This window comes from Glycine soja, chromosome 20 (assembly GCF_004193775.1).
Source record: "Glycine soja cultivar W05 chromosome 20, ASM419377v2, whole genome shotgun sequence".
Taxonomy (NCBI): domain Eukaryota; kingdom Viridiplantae; phylum Streptophyta; class Magnoliopsida; order Fabales; family Fabaceae; genus Glycine; species Glycine soja.
This window is the reverse complement of record NC_041021.1, coordinates 34,565,568-34,582,497: the sequence shown is the minus strand read 5'-3', so window position 1 is coordinate 34,582,497 and position 16,930 is coordinate 34,565,568. Positions and strand designations below refer to the sequence as shown.

At 34.7% G+C, this 16,930-nt stretch overlaps 1 protein-coding gene across 1 annotated transcript; it reads left to right on the top strand.

Annotated features, from left to right (window-relative positions):
* Nucleotides 1-3,177: 3,177 nt before the first annotated feature.
* Nucleotides 3,178-16,012, top strand: LOC114402032. The gene is given in 6 exon segments (XM_028364580.1): nucleotides 3,178-3,198; nucleotides 3,316-3,429; nucleotides 5,591-5,658; nucleotides 14,755-15,005; nucleotides 15,008-15,167; nucleotides 15,789-16,012. Coding segments are annotated over 6 exon segments (744 nt in total). The 3' UTR covers nucleotides 15,919-16,012.
* The last annotated feature ends 918 nt before the right edge of the window (nucleotides 16,013-16,930 follow it).

Below are 16,930 nucleotides of genomic sequence, written 5' to 3'. Positions count from 1 at the left end.
TCCAGGCAAAACTTGGGTAGTGAATGGCCAGAGGTTAAAGTTGTACCATGGTGGAACCATTGAAAGATTAACCACCGTTCTATACTTACAAGAATCATGAGGTACTATGCATCAAGATAATGATGTTAAACAAGCGCTTCCTGGGAGGCAACCCAGTCCTTTTTAATTATGTTTTTGTTGCATTGAGATTGAGCTTGCTTATTTGTGGTTGTATGGAACAATTATCAGTTTGTTTTGCATTGCATAAGGGGGTTGAATGAGCTTCTTTGAAGCTGTAGACGAAAAATAACTTAAATTTTTTTTTTCAGTGGTCCACTCGCTAAGCGTGCCTTCCGCGATAAGCGAATCTTCCTTCATGCGCTAACCAAGTCATCGCATGCGCTAAGCGCATCAACCCCTACTTATTGGCTGATAGGATCTCGCTAAGCGCGAGCCCCATGCACTAAGCCCAAAAACTCTCTGTGATTTCAATTTTTGGAATTGGGCTAAGCGAGTCATCTCGCTAAGCACACAAGCCTTATCTCACTAAGCATGCTGACGCGCTAAGTGTTATTCCCCTCTGTTTGAGCATTTATGAGAATTGGGCCCAGCGGGTCAACCCGCTAAGCCCAAATAACTCTCGGTTTGGAATTGCACTCAGCCAGAGGGACACACTAAGCGCAACCCACTATTGCATGTGGGAGCATGTTTATTCGCTAAGCCGGCCATGCCCACTAAGCGTGAGCTGTAGGCCAATCAGAGCTGCAGAACTCGCTAAGCACGACCCTTTGCACTAAGCCTAATTCCTTCTCTGGAATTTTGAATTTTTGCATTGGGCTAAGCGAGTTTTCCTGCTAAGCACGTGAGTGTGAAAACTCAAACGTCATTCTATGCTCGCTTAGCAAGTTGACACGCTAAGCGCCGCAGTCGAAACTGCCAAAAATAAGGCATAATTGCCTTATGCAGTTACGATTCTCATTGCTTTTAAAGTCTGCATTTTTGGCATTTCACATATACCACTCTTTTGCACTCTACATTGTGCTTCATTTGCTACTTGCCTCTTTGCTCCTTCTTGCTTTCGATCTCAGCATCCCAAGTAAGCATCTTTACCTTGCTTTTTATTTTTAAAGTTTTGAACTTTAGGTTAGAAGACTTAGAGTACTATTTAAAGTTTGTATTTTTGTTGATGATTGAATGATGTAGGTTGGTTTTTAGTAGGTATATTGTTAGGGGTTTTGATTCGCATGCAATGTACCTTGTTTGGTATGATTTGGTTAGGATCTGAAGGCCTAATAGAGGTCTATGTTGAGGGGCTGAAAAGCCCCAATTTTTTCTGGAAATCTCGATGATCTCGCTAAGCGCACCCTTACACTAAGCGAGTTCATCAGTTTTTGGTTGAATATCTAGATTTCCAGATGAACTCGCTAAGCCAGCCCTATCCCGCTAAGCAAGTTCATCATTCCTGTTGAATTTCTACATGTTTGCATGAACTCGCTTAGCCATTGCATTGGGGCTTAGCGAGTATTTAAATTTACAGTTTTTATTGTGAGTTTGTATGAACTCACTAAGTCGGCATGTCGTGCTTAGTGAGTAAGTTTGCTTAGTTCAGACTCTTAGAGTCTTTTCAGTTTTTGTTGGTGGCTTAGCGAGCCCTGTTAGCTGAATAAGCCTGGGCTAAGCGAGCTTGTCTCGCTAAGCCCAACGCACTTGTGTTTTTCTTATTGTTTTGTCATGCGCTAAGCGTGCCCCGCGCGCTAAGCACAATTTCTTCTCTGGTTGTTTAATTTTTGGAATTGGGCTTAGCAAGTCTGCTTGCTAAGCCAATTATGTTCCAGTAATGTTGTCGCGCTAAGCGCACTCTGAGTGCTAAGCGCAATTCTTCTCTGTTTTTGAATAAGGCTTAACGAGCCCTACTCGCTTAGCCACTGTGGTCTATTAGGCTAAGCAAGGGTGTCTTGCTTAGCCAGAGTCATGTTTTTGTGTTGACGCGCTAAGCGTGCATCTGTCGCGCTAAGTGCATGAGTTATTTTTCATAAGGCGCCCTAAGCGCATCTGTCGCGCTAAGCTCCTAGTCTGTTTTTCAGTTTTATTTTTCTGCTTGAGTAAACACCTGTCTAACTTGTTCTGTGGTTTCTTTTGTTGCATATGGCTTCTAGAAAAAGAAAGGCCTTAGCTTCCCGTCCTCGGGAATCTTATGATTCTACCATATTTGTATCTGAGGCTGCATGGGAGAGGTATGCACAAAATGTTCACTCCCAGAACATTCTTCTAGAGAAGAACATAAAATTATTTGTGACAGAGTACGACGAGTTTCGGAGGGAGCCGATTAGGAGGAACTGGCATAGGGCCCTGACCCAGTACGAGGACGGTCACATTGATGTGGCCTTGGTCAATGAGTTCTATGCCAACCTCTATGACCCTGAAGATAAATCCCCTCGCCAGGTTCACGTTCGAGGGAGGCTGATTAAATTTGACGGGGAGACGCTCAAGACTTTCCTGGAGACACCACCAGTCATCCAGCCGGGAGAGCAGTATACTTCTTACTCCTTGGTTTGCAAGTCGCGTCCCGATCCACAGGAGTTTGCAACCCGATTGTGCATTCCAGGGCTAGGATTTGTGCTAAATGCTGAAGGAGCGCCTTGGAAGCTCCTGCAGAAGGATCTTACAACGCTAGCTCAGACCTGGAGCGTCCTCTCCTACTTCAACCTCGCCCTCACTTCTCATACCTCTGATCTTAACATGGATCAGGCGAGGTTGGTGTATGGTTTGGTGATGAACATGGACATGGATGTGGACTCACTCATCTCAGGCCAGATTTCTCAGATGGCCCAGTCCAACTCCTCACGGCTTGGATTCCCAACTCTTATCACAGCTCTATGCATCAGCCGAGGAGTAGTCTCAGATTCCTTAACTTTCGAGTTGCTCAGCCTGGCTATTAATTTGGCCTACATCAAGAAAAATTGCTGGAACTTGGATGACCCATCGGTCACTTTCCCATGGACCCGCAAGGCCAGGGCCAGAGGATCTGAGGGACCGTCTTCATCAGCTCCCCCTGCGTCTACTGCACCAGCTCCCTTACCTCCATCATACGCTCAGAGCCCAGACATCATTGTGGCGATGTTGCAGAGCCTTCACCATGGTTTATACTTGGTGATGCAGAGCATCCATGCTTTGTCTTAGCATCGACCCATCATAAGCATGGAGGAGTTTGCTTCTCAGGTGGCCTGGCCAGGAGTCTAGCCTTCTTCTTTTGGGGAAGGTGAGGCCTTCGCAGCCTAGGAGCCTCAGTCGGAGCCAAAGGCTGCTCAAGAAGCTGATACAGATGTTGATCCATAGGCTGACTTAGAGATTCCAGAGCCAGAGATCCTAGAGACTGACCCAGCTACTCAGGAGGACGTTGTGGAGGCTACTCCCGACACGACTCCACAGCCATTACCAGTGACCACACCTGTGCTGGAGTTGTCTTCCCCGTAGGCATCACCAGTAGGCACGCCTGTGCTGGAGCTCTCTGAGGATGAGGATGATGTCACAACCATGGATTTTGCCCCTTCTGCACCACAGGACCCATGACAGGACTTTTACTTTCCTATCTTTTGAACACTTTTATTATTATTTTGCTTTTAGTACATTTTATAATTTAGGTTTATATTTATGTTTCAGTTTTTAGTTTTTGATTTTAGTTTCTAGTTTGCATGTTTAGCTTGTCCAAAGCTTGTTGAACAATTTATATTTCCATCTTTTATGCAGTGGTTTGGTTGTTTGATTTTAAAAATCTCGTCATTGTTGAATGGTTTGAAATGATCGATTGCATGATTTGAGTGAAGTGTAGTGAGTAAATCATATGCTTTGAATGAGCATGCATTGATTAGAAAAGAAAGAAAATGGATTAGGATCATGACTGAAAATGTTAGTTAGTTTGACAAATTGATTGTGAAGGTACTCATTAGCCATAACCCAGTGAATGTGTGATCTTGAATTATGAGAGAACGACTAGCATGGAGTAATGATTTTTGCATGACTCTCTGATTATGGAATGAATGCATGAGTTTGAAGATGATGAAGGGCATGATTTTGTGAATTAGCCAAAAAGCTTACCTCGAGAATGAAATGATATATCCTTTGCACCCTGATTTAGCTGAAAATTTGATTGCTTGATTTGAACCTTGAGCCCGTAAATTCTATCTCCATCTACCTTGTCTTAGGTTGTAGGATAACATTATCGTTTAAAGAAAATTTGTCCCAAATTTGGGGAATTTATGGGGTGACAGCTTTTAATGGTAAGAAGATGACAACACACACAATAAACCAATAAGCAGCAAGTAAAAAGCTGATGTTAAAAAAAATCTGTAAGTATCAAAAATAAAAGTGTGTGTGTGCTATTATTTATTAAAGCTAAGTGCAAAAAGGCAAGTAATTAAAGTGGGAAATAAGAATGAAAAGAGTTGATCTATGGATGAATGCTCTCTTAGAACTTAACCTTTTGCATCCTAGAAAAACCATGATTTGTTTGCAGCCCGACTTCATTACAAGCCTAGAAAAGTCCTTCGGATTCAGTTTATGTGTTTATGACTGTATTGCATGAGATGAAGTGCAAAGATTGAGACTTGTGTTGGTTGTTGATGAATAACCTAAACACTTGTGCTTGAGTGAAACAGTGATTGTGAGGCTTTGGTTGATGATCCTTCCTTTATATCTGTCTTGCATACTAGCTTATTCCAGTTGTGTTGCTTAATAATCATGTTCATATCTTTGAAAAGCTGCATGTCTTGTGAGAAGCTGTTGATTGAAACATTGTATGTCACTCATGTTATGTAATTGAATCCTTTAGAACAAACACCTTTGTGAATTACCATTGTGCTTTTATCACTTGAGGACAAGTGAACTGTTCTTTCTTTGCTTGAGGACAAGCAAAACTGTAAATTTGGGGGAGTTTGTTAGTCGTCATCTACGACTAACTTTTGTACAGAAAAGTTTTACAAAATATATATATTTTCCCCAATTTATGGTTCTTTTTGTAGAATTGTAAATATTTCTTGTTTAGTTTTTATCTTTGCTCATTACAGGCTCTTCACATGGAATTAATGTAAATTTCACTTCAATTTTAGGTAAAAAGGAGAATAATTGGAAGGTGCAGAAGCTGTTGTCTCGCTAAGCCGAGACCATGCGCTTAGCGAGTATCATTTGCTAAGAGAGACATCAGCTCGCTTAGTGAGTAAGAGGAATCTTGAAGGGAATCTGCCACGCCAGCACGCGCTAAGTGCGTCATCAGCTCGCCCAACGAGAAGTTTGTCTCTTCTGGCACTTAGCGCACCTGGCTCGCTGAGCCAAAATCCACTTACTCGTGCTAAGCGCGAAAATGGCGTTAAGCGCACCTTCGAGGTCAGAAAGCCCTTTTTAAGCCTGAAATGGAAAATCAAAAAAGAGCTTTGGGAGAATTCAGAGTCTTAGCCTGAGAAAAGAGTGTGCTTATGTGAAAAAGGCAAGGGAGCACCAAAGACCCCAACTTTCAGGAGGATTCTAGGTTTTAGGGTATTTTGTAGGTTCATAGAGGTGGAGGAGACATCCCCACAACTTTGTAATCTGTATTGTGCTTTCTAAAACCCTTTTGTAGCTGAAAGGTGATATCTTGCCATGGAGGGCTAAGCCCCCTCAGTTGGGGAATCCTGCTGGGAACTTAATGTAAATTCTTATCCTATCTATTTGAAGTTGTTTTTATGTGTTCAATGTTTCTATCTGTGCTTAATCTATGCATGCTTGTGGCTTGATCACCCATTTGTATGTAAAGTTAGGAGCTTTAGCATTGGAAAATGTACTACATCCTTAGAACTGAATAGAACGGGCTAGGTTATTGTATGTCTGGACATGGAGTGCGGTAATTTAGTTTTATTATGTTGTGACCTTAATGTTGTTCAGTTAAGCTAAGTTCGACGAGACATCCGAGAACGAGGTTTAATTAGAGTTAGCCCAATCATGCGAGACATCAATGTTTGGGAATTTTGTCCTCAACATAGAACACATGAACATCTTTAAATAAAGAAAAACCCTTAATTGCATCAAGTAACTCAATAGGAGGACCCAACGCCTTTTAATTATCTATTTTAACACCCACTTGCTCACATTTTCTGTTATTAATCATTAGAGTAGAATACATCTTTGTTTGATTCATGATTATTGACTCTTTGTACAAATGTCTGCTGATTGAATGAGAGTTCACCAAATGAAACAAGTTTCTTGAGATCGATACTCGGTTCTTACCGTTTTATTATTACTTGCAAGACTCGCTACACTTGTCGATTAGATTTATGCATCCATAATAACAAGTAACACCGGGGCGTAAACATCTACACCAATGAATATACTGATCGCGTTCAAGTAACTTCATTAATTGTTGCATTTCAATATTATTGCCTCTTATAGAAGAAAGATATGCATATCTTACATTGTAGACTTACTTCATTGTTGTACAATTGTTGGCATTGTGCTCCTTCAAAGTGAGAAGAATATTCTTTAATTTGACCATTGACTTTGTTATATCATCAATAATAATATTCTCATCCTCAATTAGTCGACCAACATATGGATGTCTAGTGAATGACTTAGTCAATGCATGATTATAAGTCCCACATGTCAAGTTGATCATCCACCCTTCACCTCCCAATACTGGTTTCACTCGTGGCTTAAAGGGAGACCTACATTTTCTAGTGCTAGTCACCATTCATACTAAATTTTTCTTGTATACTCTATATTTTTCACTCCTCTCACAATCAATTAAAACAAAAGGGATTCTTCCTCTCTTTCTGGTTGATGTGTTTGACTTTATTATCACAGACGCAAAACCAATATCATACGCAACAATACAAGCTTATTGCAATATGTCCTCATGGGTAGCAAACACCTACAAAAGGGATAATACATGTTTAGTCTTCTTAGGACATTCATTTACTTATTTTAACAATACAAAATCATATAAATACCTGAAAAGTATTGAAAGCATCCGAATAATCAATATTTTCAAATATGGTAGGTTCCTCTATGTTGCCTTCTTTCATATTAATTTCTCAGACAAAATGCTCTCATACATCCCCTCATCTTCGTCCATCTTAACAAAACACTAAAAAAAATTCCAATGACAAACTAACGACAATTAACGAAATTCCATACGTATAGCCTATACAGATTGACATATAATAATTCATACCTCTATATACATATAATAAAAATTTATCTCTTATTAAAATATATGAATTGTTATTACTTTTAATTAATTATAATTATTTATAAACAAATTTATTTATTTTTAAAAACTTCAATGTTGAAATTTATTTTAAAATCTTCTATGCGACAAAAACTATTAATGTAACAATCAAAGATACTACTCTAACATTTATGTAGATATATCAATAAATATGTTTTTTTAACATATAGTATGACATAATTTTATTATTTTTTACTACATATACTAATATATTACATTGAAATTGATAAGCATATATATAATAATTTATATCTAAATTTTCATATTTTACACACTTGAATAAACTATTTAATATAATAATATTTATACAAATATTTTAATAATTATAATTAAATTTATAAGAAAATACATTAAAAATAATTTTTTTTATATTTTTATAACTCATACATATTGCAAATCCGTATGTTTCTTACGGATTAGCAATATGTATATGGATTTGTCATAGATGTAAAAAAAAAACTTACATTTCCCTCCGTTGTTTCCACCGCAACATCCACCACCACGACAATCATGACCTCGCAATAATGCACGTCGACAAAGCTAGACACAACTGAACGAGTACCTCAGCCTCCAACCAACCAGTGAATGGTGTAACAACAAAATGAAAGAGGAACAAACGAAGAAAAAGAAAGGAAAAAAGATAAATGAGGAATTAATGAAAAAAATGGCGGATGTAGAAGAAATTTGCCTGCTGCGTTAAGCAATGCCCTTCAATCCATCCGCACAAGCCTCCCATATTCCCTTCTCTTGCAGTATATAAGGGCTTGCGTAAAAAAAATGTGTAAGGGAATTTTTTTTAAGAAAAAAGTGTAAGAGAAATATGTTAACTTTAGAAATTTTAGAAATTTAACTACCATGGCCTTCCAAATCATATATTAAAATGTATGAGAAGTTAATTAATTTTATAATAATTATTTAAAAATATATTCAACATGATTTTTAATTGATGATATATATGGATGGTAAAAAATTAATAATTAGATGTATTTATATTTATTTTGACCATTTAAATAAGATTTAATATTCTATGTTTATTATTTTCATTTTTTTTATAATAGTCGCATGAGTAACTCACTGAATGTGTGCGTGACTATGTAGATTAAGAGTTATCTCAATAACGTATCCTAGAAATTTTTGTAATTTTATTTTGTATTTTATCAAACTATCCTTCATATATGAACTTTTTTTTTTTTTATCTCTGGTTATATTTTATTAAATTATCTTTCACGTTAACAATTTTTCTTAGCTGAATTTGTATCAGTCTTTCTATATTCACGTACATGATCAAATCATTTATAAAATTCATGCACCAAAATTATTCCTTGAAATTAAAAAAAAAAAGCATTATGTTTTAATCCTATGTATTTTGTAGAATTGCAATAAAAAAAATATTCCTTTACAGAATATTTCCGCTAACAGAATAGTAGAGATTGTGTATGAACACTTGGATATTACACAACTCTAATATAATGTGATGTAGTGTCTTTGCAGAGACAAATGACACAAACTCCACTTAACATTGAATCCCAAAGTAAGGAATTTATGATCTCAAGTTGCAGCAAAAGAGGTTGCTTGCGTTGTTGCTAAAGTCAATTGTCACCTGAAAATCAAAACTTTCGCTATGGACTTTGTGTTTTTGGTGGTGCATAATTCAATTTGAAGCCTCTTTGTTTATTTAACAACAAAGAAATGGTGGTCTTGTGATATACCTAAACCGTGTAATCCAACAACAAATTTTTAATGCCAAATTACTCGAGTGGGAAAATATATATAAATTTAAGCCTAGTATCCTACTTATAGTGATTAGTGTTTGATGTTTTTTTATCATAGGGACATGCCACATGTGACACTAGTGAGTATCATTTTTTTGTTAAATTGTTGCTATTTAACGAATTATTGCCATAAAGCAAAACTTTGTTGGCATTATATGCATAACAGTAAAGTTTGAAGGCAATTCTCTGGCTTGTTTTGCTAAAAGCTAAATAAAATGATTTTAAATAGTCAATGAAACCGGACTTCTCAAGTTATTACCAACACTTAACAGTCATTAAGGTCAACAAATCTAACATATCCTTGAAACTTGGCCCTACCTACTTTTAGTTTGAAATCGTGATCACGATGTTCTGATCACGCCATACACACATTGTGAACCGGTTAAGCAGAAACTGGCCTTCGAAAAAGAATAGTGATACCAATGCAATTGTTACAAATCACAATTAAATAATTACAATTAATTACTGCATACATATAGTTGCACATCTAATACACAAATTGAGTTTTTCTAGGCAAGTTTAGAAGGGCCACTAAATTCATCTAGATCGCACGTATATAATTATTGTGTGACTACAAAATTTATATAGTAAATTATCTTTTAGTTGTTAAACTTTTCGAGGTTATCTTAGTTTGTTATTTTTTTTCATTCTTACTTTAATTCTTTTAAGCGATTAAAAGTAAATGGAAAAAAAATTTAAGACACTAAAAGTAAGGACAAAATAAAAGTTAAAAAATTAAAAATCAATGAAAAAAAGTCAGGAACTAAAAAAAATTTAAGGACTAAAAAGATAGTAAACCCAAATTTATATTGGTTAGTAAACAATTACATAAAGTCATTGCTATTTAATTAATTTAGAAATAGGTTGGCTATTTTTGTAACTAAGAATGAATCATATATAATTGAGTTTATCTAGATTACAAATTTTGTCATTTCATCAATGTTCATGTTATATATACATAAAAAATACAATAACTATTTTAAAATTAAGTTTTCAGTGATATTATGATAATTTTGTTCCAAAAGGTTTCAGTGATGGAACAAACTAAACTCAAAATTTGGATTCCTCAATATAACAAGTCATTCGGCGACCACAACCTGGTCGTCTCCATTGCTCATGCACACTATTATTTTTAAGATTGTTTTAACCCTTTTTTTAGTGTATTTTCCTGTGCATAGCTAAGCTTGCTTTTTGTTGACGCATTGAATTAATATTTTTGGCCATTCCTGTGAAAATTGTACTATTGTAATTCATCTTGACAATAAGATGCTGACAAAAAAAATATTAACAACAAGACCTACCATAAGCATAACTGCAACACTCTAATATTTTAATACTCCTAAAGTATTTACTATAAAGGCTTAATGTCCAATTTGATCCCTTAATTAATTAAAAGTGCTCAATTAGGTCCTTTAATTTTTCATCTATGCAATTGGATCACTTAATTTTTTAATTTTACCCAATTGGGTCCTTTCCGTTAGGTTTCATAATTCCACCAAAAAGTCAACCCCCCTTCTCTTTATTTGATTCTAGTGACTACGACGGTGGTCTAGGTTGCTCACTCCTTGATTGAAGGCCAAAACAATAGTTGGTTATGGCAGCGGGAGTCGTCGTTGATGACAACGAAGTCTCTTGAGTTAGAAATGCAAAACCGGAACTAGCCTTCCCTTAGGACTCTAGAACTGGTCCTCGATCAATGGCAAATGCAACAGGTGGTTTTCAGAAGACACAACACACTCTCCAACTTGTCAAAATCAACCTTATGCATGTCTCCTCCTTCTTTTGCGAACGTGTCTCCTCCTTCTTCTGTGAATGTGTCTCCGTCCTCTGCATATGTGTATCCTTCTTCTATGAGTTGACTGTCACTATCATTCACTAAAGAATTCGGTGAGAGCTCATTGTTGAGGTTGGAGGTGGAACCAAGGGTTGTTGAAAATTTGGTGAAAAGTTTATTTAGGGATTTTGAGAAAGATAGGATCATATAGGCATTGATGAATGGGTGAATAGTTGTCCGCAATGGCAACGGTAAGGGATAATGCTAATGGTGATGGCGACGAGTCAACGACGATATAGTTTTGTTAGACCCTAATTCTATTCGCATAAGTTTTGAAAAAAAAAACAAAAATATAAAAACACAAAAAAAATAAATAAATAAATCAAAAGATTAGAAAATACTAATAAAAACAAAAAAATATTAAAAAAGAAGGAAGAAAATAAAAAAGGAAAGAAAGAACTGAAAAAGAAAATAAAGGAAAAAGAAAAAAAAGGAAAGAAAGAAGACAAAACAAGGAAAGAAAAAGTAAACGAAAAAACAAAAAAAAAGTACAAAAAAAGGAAAGAAAGAAAGCAAATAAAAAAAAGAGAAAAAACAGAAAGAAAAAAAAGAAAGAAAGAGAACAGAAAAAGAAAACAAAGGAAAAAGAAAAAAAGGAAAGAAAGACAAAACAAAAAAAAAGAAAGAAATCGGGAAAAAGGAAAGAAAGAAAAAAAAGGAAAGAAATAACAAAACTAAAACAAAAAAAAGAATAATAAAAAGGAAAAGAAGTATAAAGAACTGAAGGAGAAGAAACACTATAAAAGGAGGAGGTCTACGCAAAAAATAAGAAGAAGATGCTAGAATCCTGAAGAGATGAAAATAACTCACTCCATCGCATTGTTTGACACTATAGCTAGGAAAGGGGAAAGGACATTCAGGTATCCTCTTATTCATTTCATCTCATTCCTTTCTTTCTTTCTCTTTTCTTTTTCTTTCCTTCTCTCTTCCTCCCCTTCTTTCTTCTCTTTTTTTTTGTTGTTTTGTTGATTCTTTCAACTTGTCAATGAATCCTTGGTCGTTAGTGAGATTCTTAGAATTTTTATTTTGTAAATATTGGTTGTCCATCTTTTTTCATATATAAAAAATAAAACAAAAAATGAAAAAAATATAAACAAAATAAAAATTGCTATTAACACCACCATTTTCACATATATAGTTTTTTCTTCAATTTTGGGCTCGACCCATTTTTTTCTTCATAAAAAATAACTGTACATAAAATAAATACCATTAGTTACACCTCTATTTACATGTACACCCCCACTCTTTTTGGGCATAGCCCAAATGAAGTAAAAATTACTATTTATACCACCCTTTTTCGGTTTTGCTCTATTATTCTTTTTTTATTTATCATTGTCTAGTTAGTGTGTAGTGTATTATAAATATTCTTTCGCTTATTTATTTTCCCCATGTTTTAACCTCGCACCTTAATTACTAAGTGTATTCCCCACTTCTGTCCTGTCCCTTTCTATTCCCATTTGATTTATTTGTGCGCTTTTCGTCTATTGATTACTTAATGCTACGTTAATCATTTTGAAACTCTATGTTAGTACTCTTTTGTACACGCTTACATTCTGTGTATTTCATGCTGGGTCTCCGACTTGCTTGATGGTGTTTTAATAAACGTGTGGGAAATTTAGTGAATGTTATGTTGGGTATCCGACTTGCTTGACTTTGCAAAGTTTACTGCAAACCCAAAATCTATTTCACATTTCATGCACTCCATGCTAGGTCTCCGACTTTCTTGGTGGTGTTTTAATAAACATGTGGATAAATTTAGCGAATGTCATGTTAGGTCTCCGACTTGCTTGGCTTCGCAAAATTTATCACACACCCAAAATCCTTTTTTACATTTTGTGCACTCTATGTTGGGTCTCCGACTTGCTTGGTGGTGTTTCAATAATGTGTGTATAAAATTTCTTGAAAGTCATGTTGGGTCTCCGACTTGCTTGACTTTACAAAGTATACTTGAGATTCTCCTTTTTCTCTACAAACAAATAATCACTCAATTCTCCTTTTTTTCTCCACAAAAATTGCACATTACTGGAGATCGCTTTAAGGTCTAATGCCTTAAGCAATTCTCTCTGTTGTTTTCTTAAAATTCAATCTCATTTCAAGGTCCAACACCTTAACGACTCTTTGTCACGTACTTAAAACAAATCTTTCAAAAAAAAATATAAAATCAACCCAACACATAAACTAATTTCAACCTAAAGAATTACGTAAGTTTGATTTTCTCATTACACTTGAGGATACGTAGGAGCGAAGGCAAACCCCTTGTCGACCTAAAAAACTAAAAAAACATAAAATTTCCTCTTTTTCCTAAAAAAAATTTGCTTTCTTTTTTAAAATATAACAAACATAACTCATGTTATCAAGAGAAAATAAATAATTAAAAAGTCAATTTATTTTTACCACACTCGATTAAAGGTTGTCGTCTTCATGACAAGCGCATGGGGTATAAACACCTTCCCCGTGCGTAAATGACTTCTGAATCCTTTTTCTCAAACTATAGACCATTCCTTATCCTTTTTTGTTTTCTAAACGCTTTCCTTAAATAAGCATTGGTGGCGACTTCCACAATTTTCCTTTTTGGAAGGCCTCTTTTTATCTTTTTTATCGTCGTCTCGCCGTGGCCCACGTTGTGACAGGTGTCACATATATCATTTTTGTCAGTCAATATAACATATCTAACGAAAAGGATCCAATTGGGTAAAATTAGAAAAATAAAGCATCCAATTGAGTAGAATTAGAAAACTAAAGGACCCAATTGCATAGGCCAAAAACTAAGGAATCTAATTGGGCATTTTTAATAAATTAAGGGACCAAATTGGGTATTATGCATACTATAAAATATATTTAAATGTATTATTAATTTATCTATGGTAACACCATCTTTTGCAATCATAAGCAAACATTTGTCTAACTTAATTCTCTCTAAAGAAAATTTAAAAAAAAATAGAAAGGAGAACAAATGTAGATAGAAAACATTTTAATTAAGTGGGAATATGAAAAACAAGAAATGTGGTGGTGGGGCATAGAGTGAATTTTAAGTAATAAAGAAATGAGTGACTGAGATATTTTGACTGGGAGAAATTAAGTGTTAGGGGACTCCATTAAATGGTCTTGAAAAAAGAAAACTAAGCGTCAAGGCTAGGATGGATTTTAGGCATCTATCTAACCTCTCCCCTCATTTGTGCTTTCTCTCTCTTTGTATTTATTTCATTTTTCAACAACACTTCATCAAATACATGTACCATCAAAGATAGTGCCTCAGAACCCCACAAGCTCAAGTGTTAAGGGACTCTATTAAATGATCTTGAAAAAAGAAAACTAAGCCTCGAGGCTGGGATGGATTTTAGGCATCTATCTAACCTCTCCCCTCATTTGTGCTTTCTCTCTCTTTGTATGTATTTCATTTTTCAACAACACTTCATCAAATACATGCACCATCAAAGATAGTGCCTCAGAACCCCATAAGCTTAAGTGTTAGGGGACTTTATTAAATGGTCTTGAAAAAAGAAAACTAAGCCTCGAGGATGGGATGGATTTTAGGCATCTATCTAACCTCTCCCCTCATTTGTGCTTTCTCTCTCTTTTTATGTATTTCATTTTTCAATAACACTTCATCAAATACATGCACCATCAAAGATAGTGCCTCAGAACCCCACAAGCTCTCAAATTTTGATCACTACCCTCTTTATGATCTAAACTTTTACCAAACTCCATTCAAGTTAATTAGCCCTTTTCACTTTTGGTCCCATTTCACACCCTTAAGGCCTTAATTCATTTCTCCCTAGCTCCCATGTTGTATTAAAAACCAACCATTTGCACATAAAACTATCTTTTTTCTTTCATAAAGTTTATCATCTTTTCCCTCAAGAGAAAAAAAACCTATCAGCTTCTTACATAATGAAAAGTTTTGACCCTTAAAGAGAAGACTTGTTTAAACAAAGATGGCAAGATCATAGAAGACAAATCACAAGTGCACCTTCAACTTCTTTTTCTTCTTTGGCTTTCTATGTTGGTAACAACACCAACAATTGTAGTAACAAATTCAAAGGGCTCCTTGGGCTTAAGGATGATGATCTTGGCTCCACTGTGGTTCTTGTAGTGACAATAATGCTAGAGGGTTGTTCCATCTACCAGCGCATCAGCCTCCATAACCATGGTAGTTACCAAAGCCTCTCAAGGCCATAAGTCAAATGTTTATGAATGATGATGATGATGATGATGGAGACAGTACTAGTGATGATGATCTTGACCACTCTAATGCCATTCTTGGTCACCTTATTGCATATGAGGACATGGAGAACAATCTTCTTCTAGCTGGCGACCTTAGTTGGAAACCTCTTTATAATTAATGTTTATTAATTACTTCTTTGGACTTAAGTTGGACTCAAATATAAGCAAATCTAACTAATTTTGTATTGTTTAATGTTATCATTTCTAAAACATCATTCATTTAATTCTTTTTTTATTCATGACAACAAGTTTCAATGAATAACATTTTAAAAATAACCTTATTTTTTATTTGAAATTAGAAAAATTAAATGATGTGAACTAAATTTCTTAATTAATATAAAATTAGTTATTTTTTCTTATATATGAGTCTAAATGGGCTATTATTAATAAGACAAATTACCTATACCCTTCCTTAGCTTTAGACGTATTGTTTGTACATATCTTTTGATTAGAATCAGACTTTTCACTTGAATAAGTTATATAATCCTTTAATACAAACCTATTTTACATAAAATTCGGAGAATGAAAATCTAATTCTTATTAAAAAAAAATACAAATATGTATAAGTTTTTAACATGTTATTATCTCTCTTCTCAAGATATGAGCTTTTGTTTATTTATTTTTTATTTAGAAATATATAGCTACATAGGAAAATGAACATTTTATTTAAATTATTTCTCATATTATATATAGGTAGTGACTAATTTCTCATATTATTATTCATGGACTTTGTACATGTAGTAAAGAGAATTGATATACTTCCGATCAAGGGGAATTCAAAAAAAAGTACAAGAGGGGCATACATGATGATCATCACTTGCATAATATGGTATGAGGAAGTTTTGTTCATGTAAAAGAAGTAGAAACTAATCAAATAATTTGAATGGAGGGTAGAAATTAATGTGTTTGAGATAGTCAGGAATATGAGCCATAACGACGTTAACAAAAATGTGGGTACGGAATAATTCACTTGGAAGTATATGTAAAGCCTTTGTGTGCCTGCATGAATAAAAAAGCGTATTTTTCCAGTTAGCAATTCATGGTATCTTTGACCATTTTATTCTTATTATTACGCCAATAAAGTTTGATCCAGTTGATAAGAAATAGACTCATTCCAAAAGGACATGAATTTGATTCTTGTTGCCGATATGATAATCTTGTTGGTGGGTAATCTGTAAGTACTTCCATAAACACTCTTTGAGCCTTGGGGCCTATCCCTGACCCTTATGAGCTCTCGGTATCCAACTCACCTAAACTTTTCACCATAAAAAAAATCTTACTATGACAAAGAATTTAAATTTTCCACAAATTGGTGTGCGGTTCCATCTCTGTTGGTTCGTACAATACGATTTGTTGGCATGCGTTACCATTACAAGATTGAAGGATATATGGAAAACTTAATCTTGATTTACCAAAAAATTACATATGGTATGGCTCTTCTATTGTATTTGTCTATATGAAATAATTTTGAAAAATTAATTTTAATTAAAAATTATTTTAAAATGAAACATTTTACATTTAAGTTTGGCTATTATAATTAAAATGTTCAATCTAATGTAAAAATTAATTACCTAAGAATTGTTTATATTAGAATTACATTTAACTATATTTTTCATTTTAAAACGTAAATCAAACATTCTTCTAAACAAGTTTACAAATGAGAAAATATGGTTGACAAGTTCAAATCAAGACTTTAATTATGTGCTTCGAACGCACCACTAAACACGTACACTTGACACTACTAGTATTCGGTTAACCTAAGTCATTCACCTATTAGTTATCTTTAGAAATTTCTTATAACATGCAAATTAATCACAAAATCCTCCATTTTCAATATTTTTTCTTCAAATATTTACAGTCTTTTTA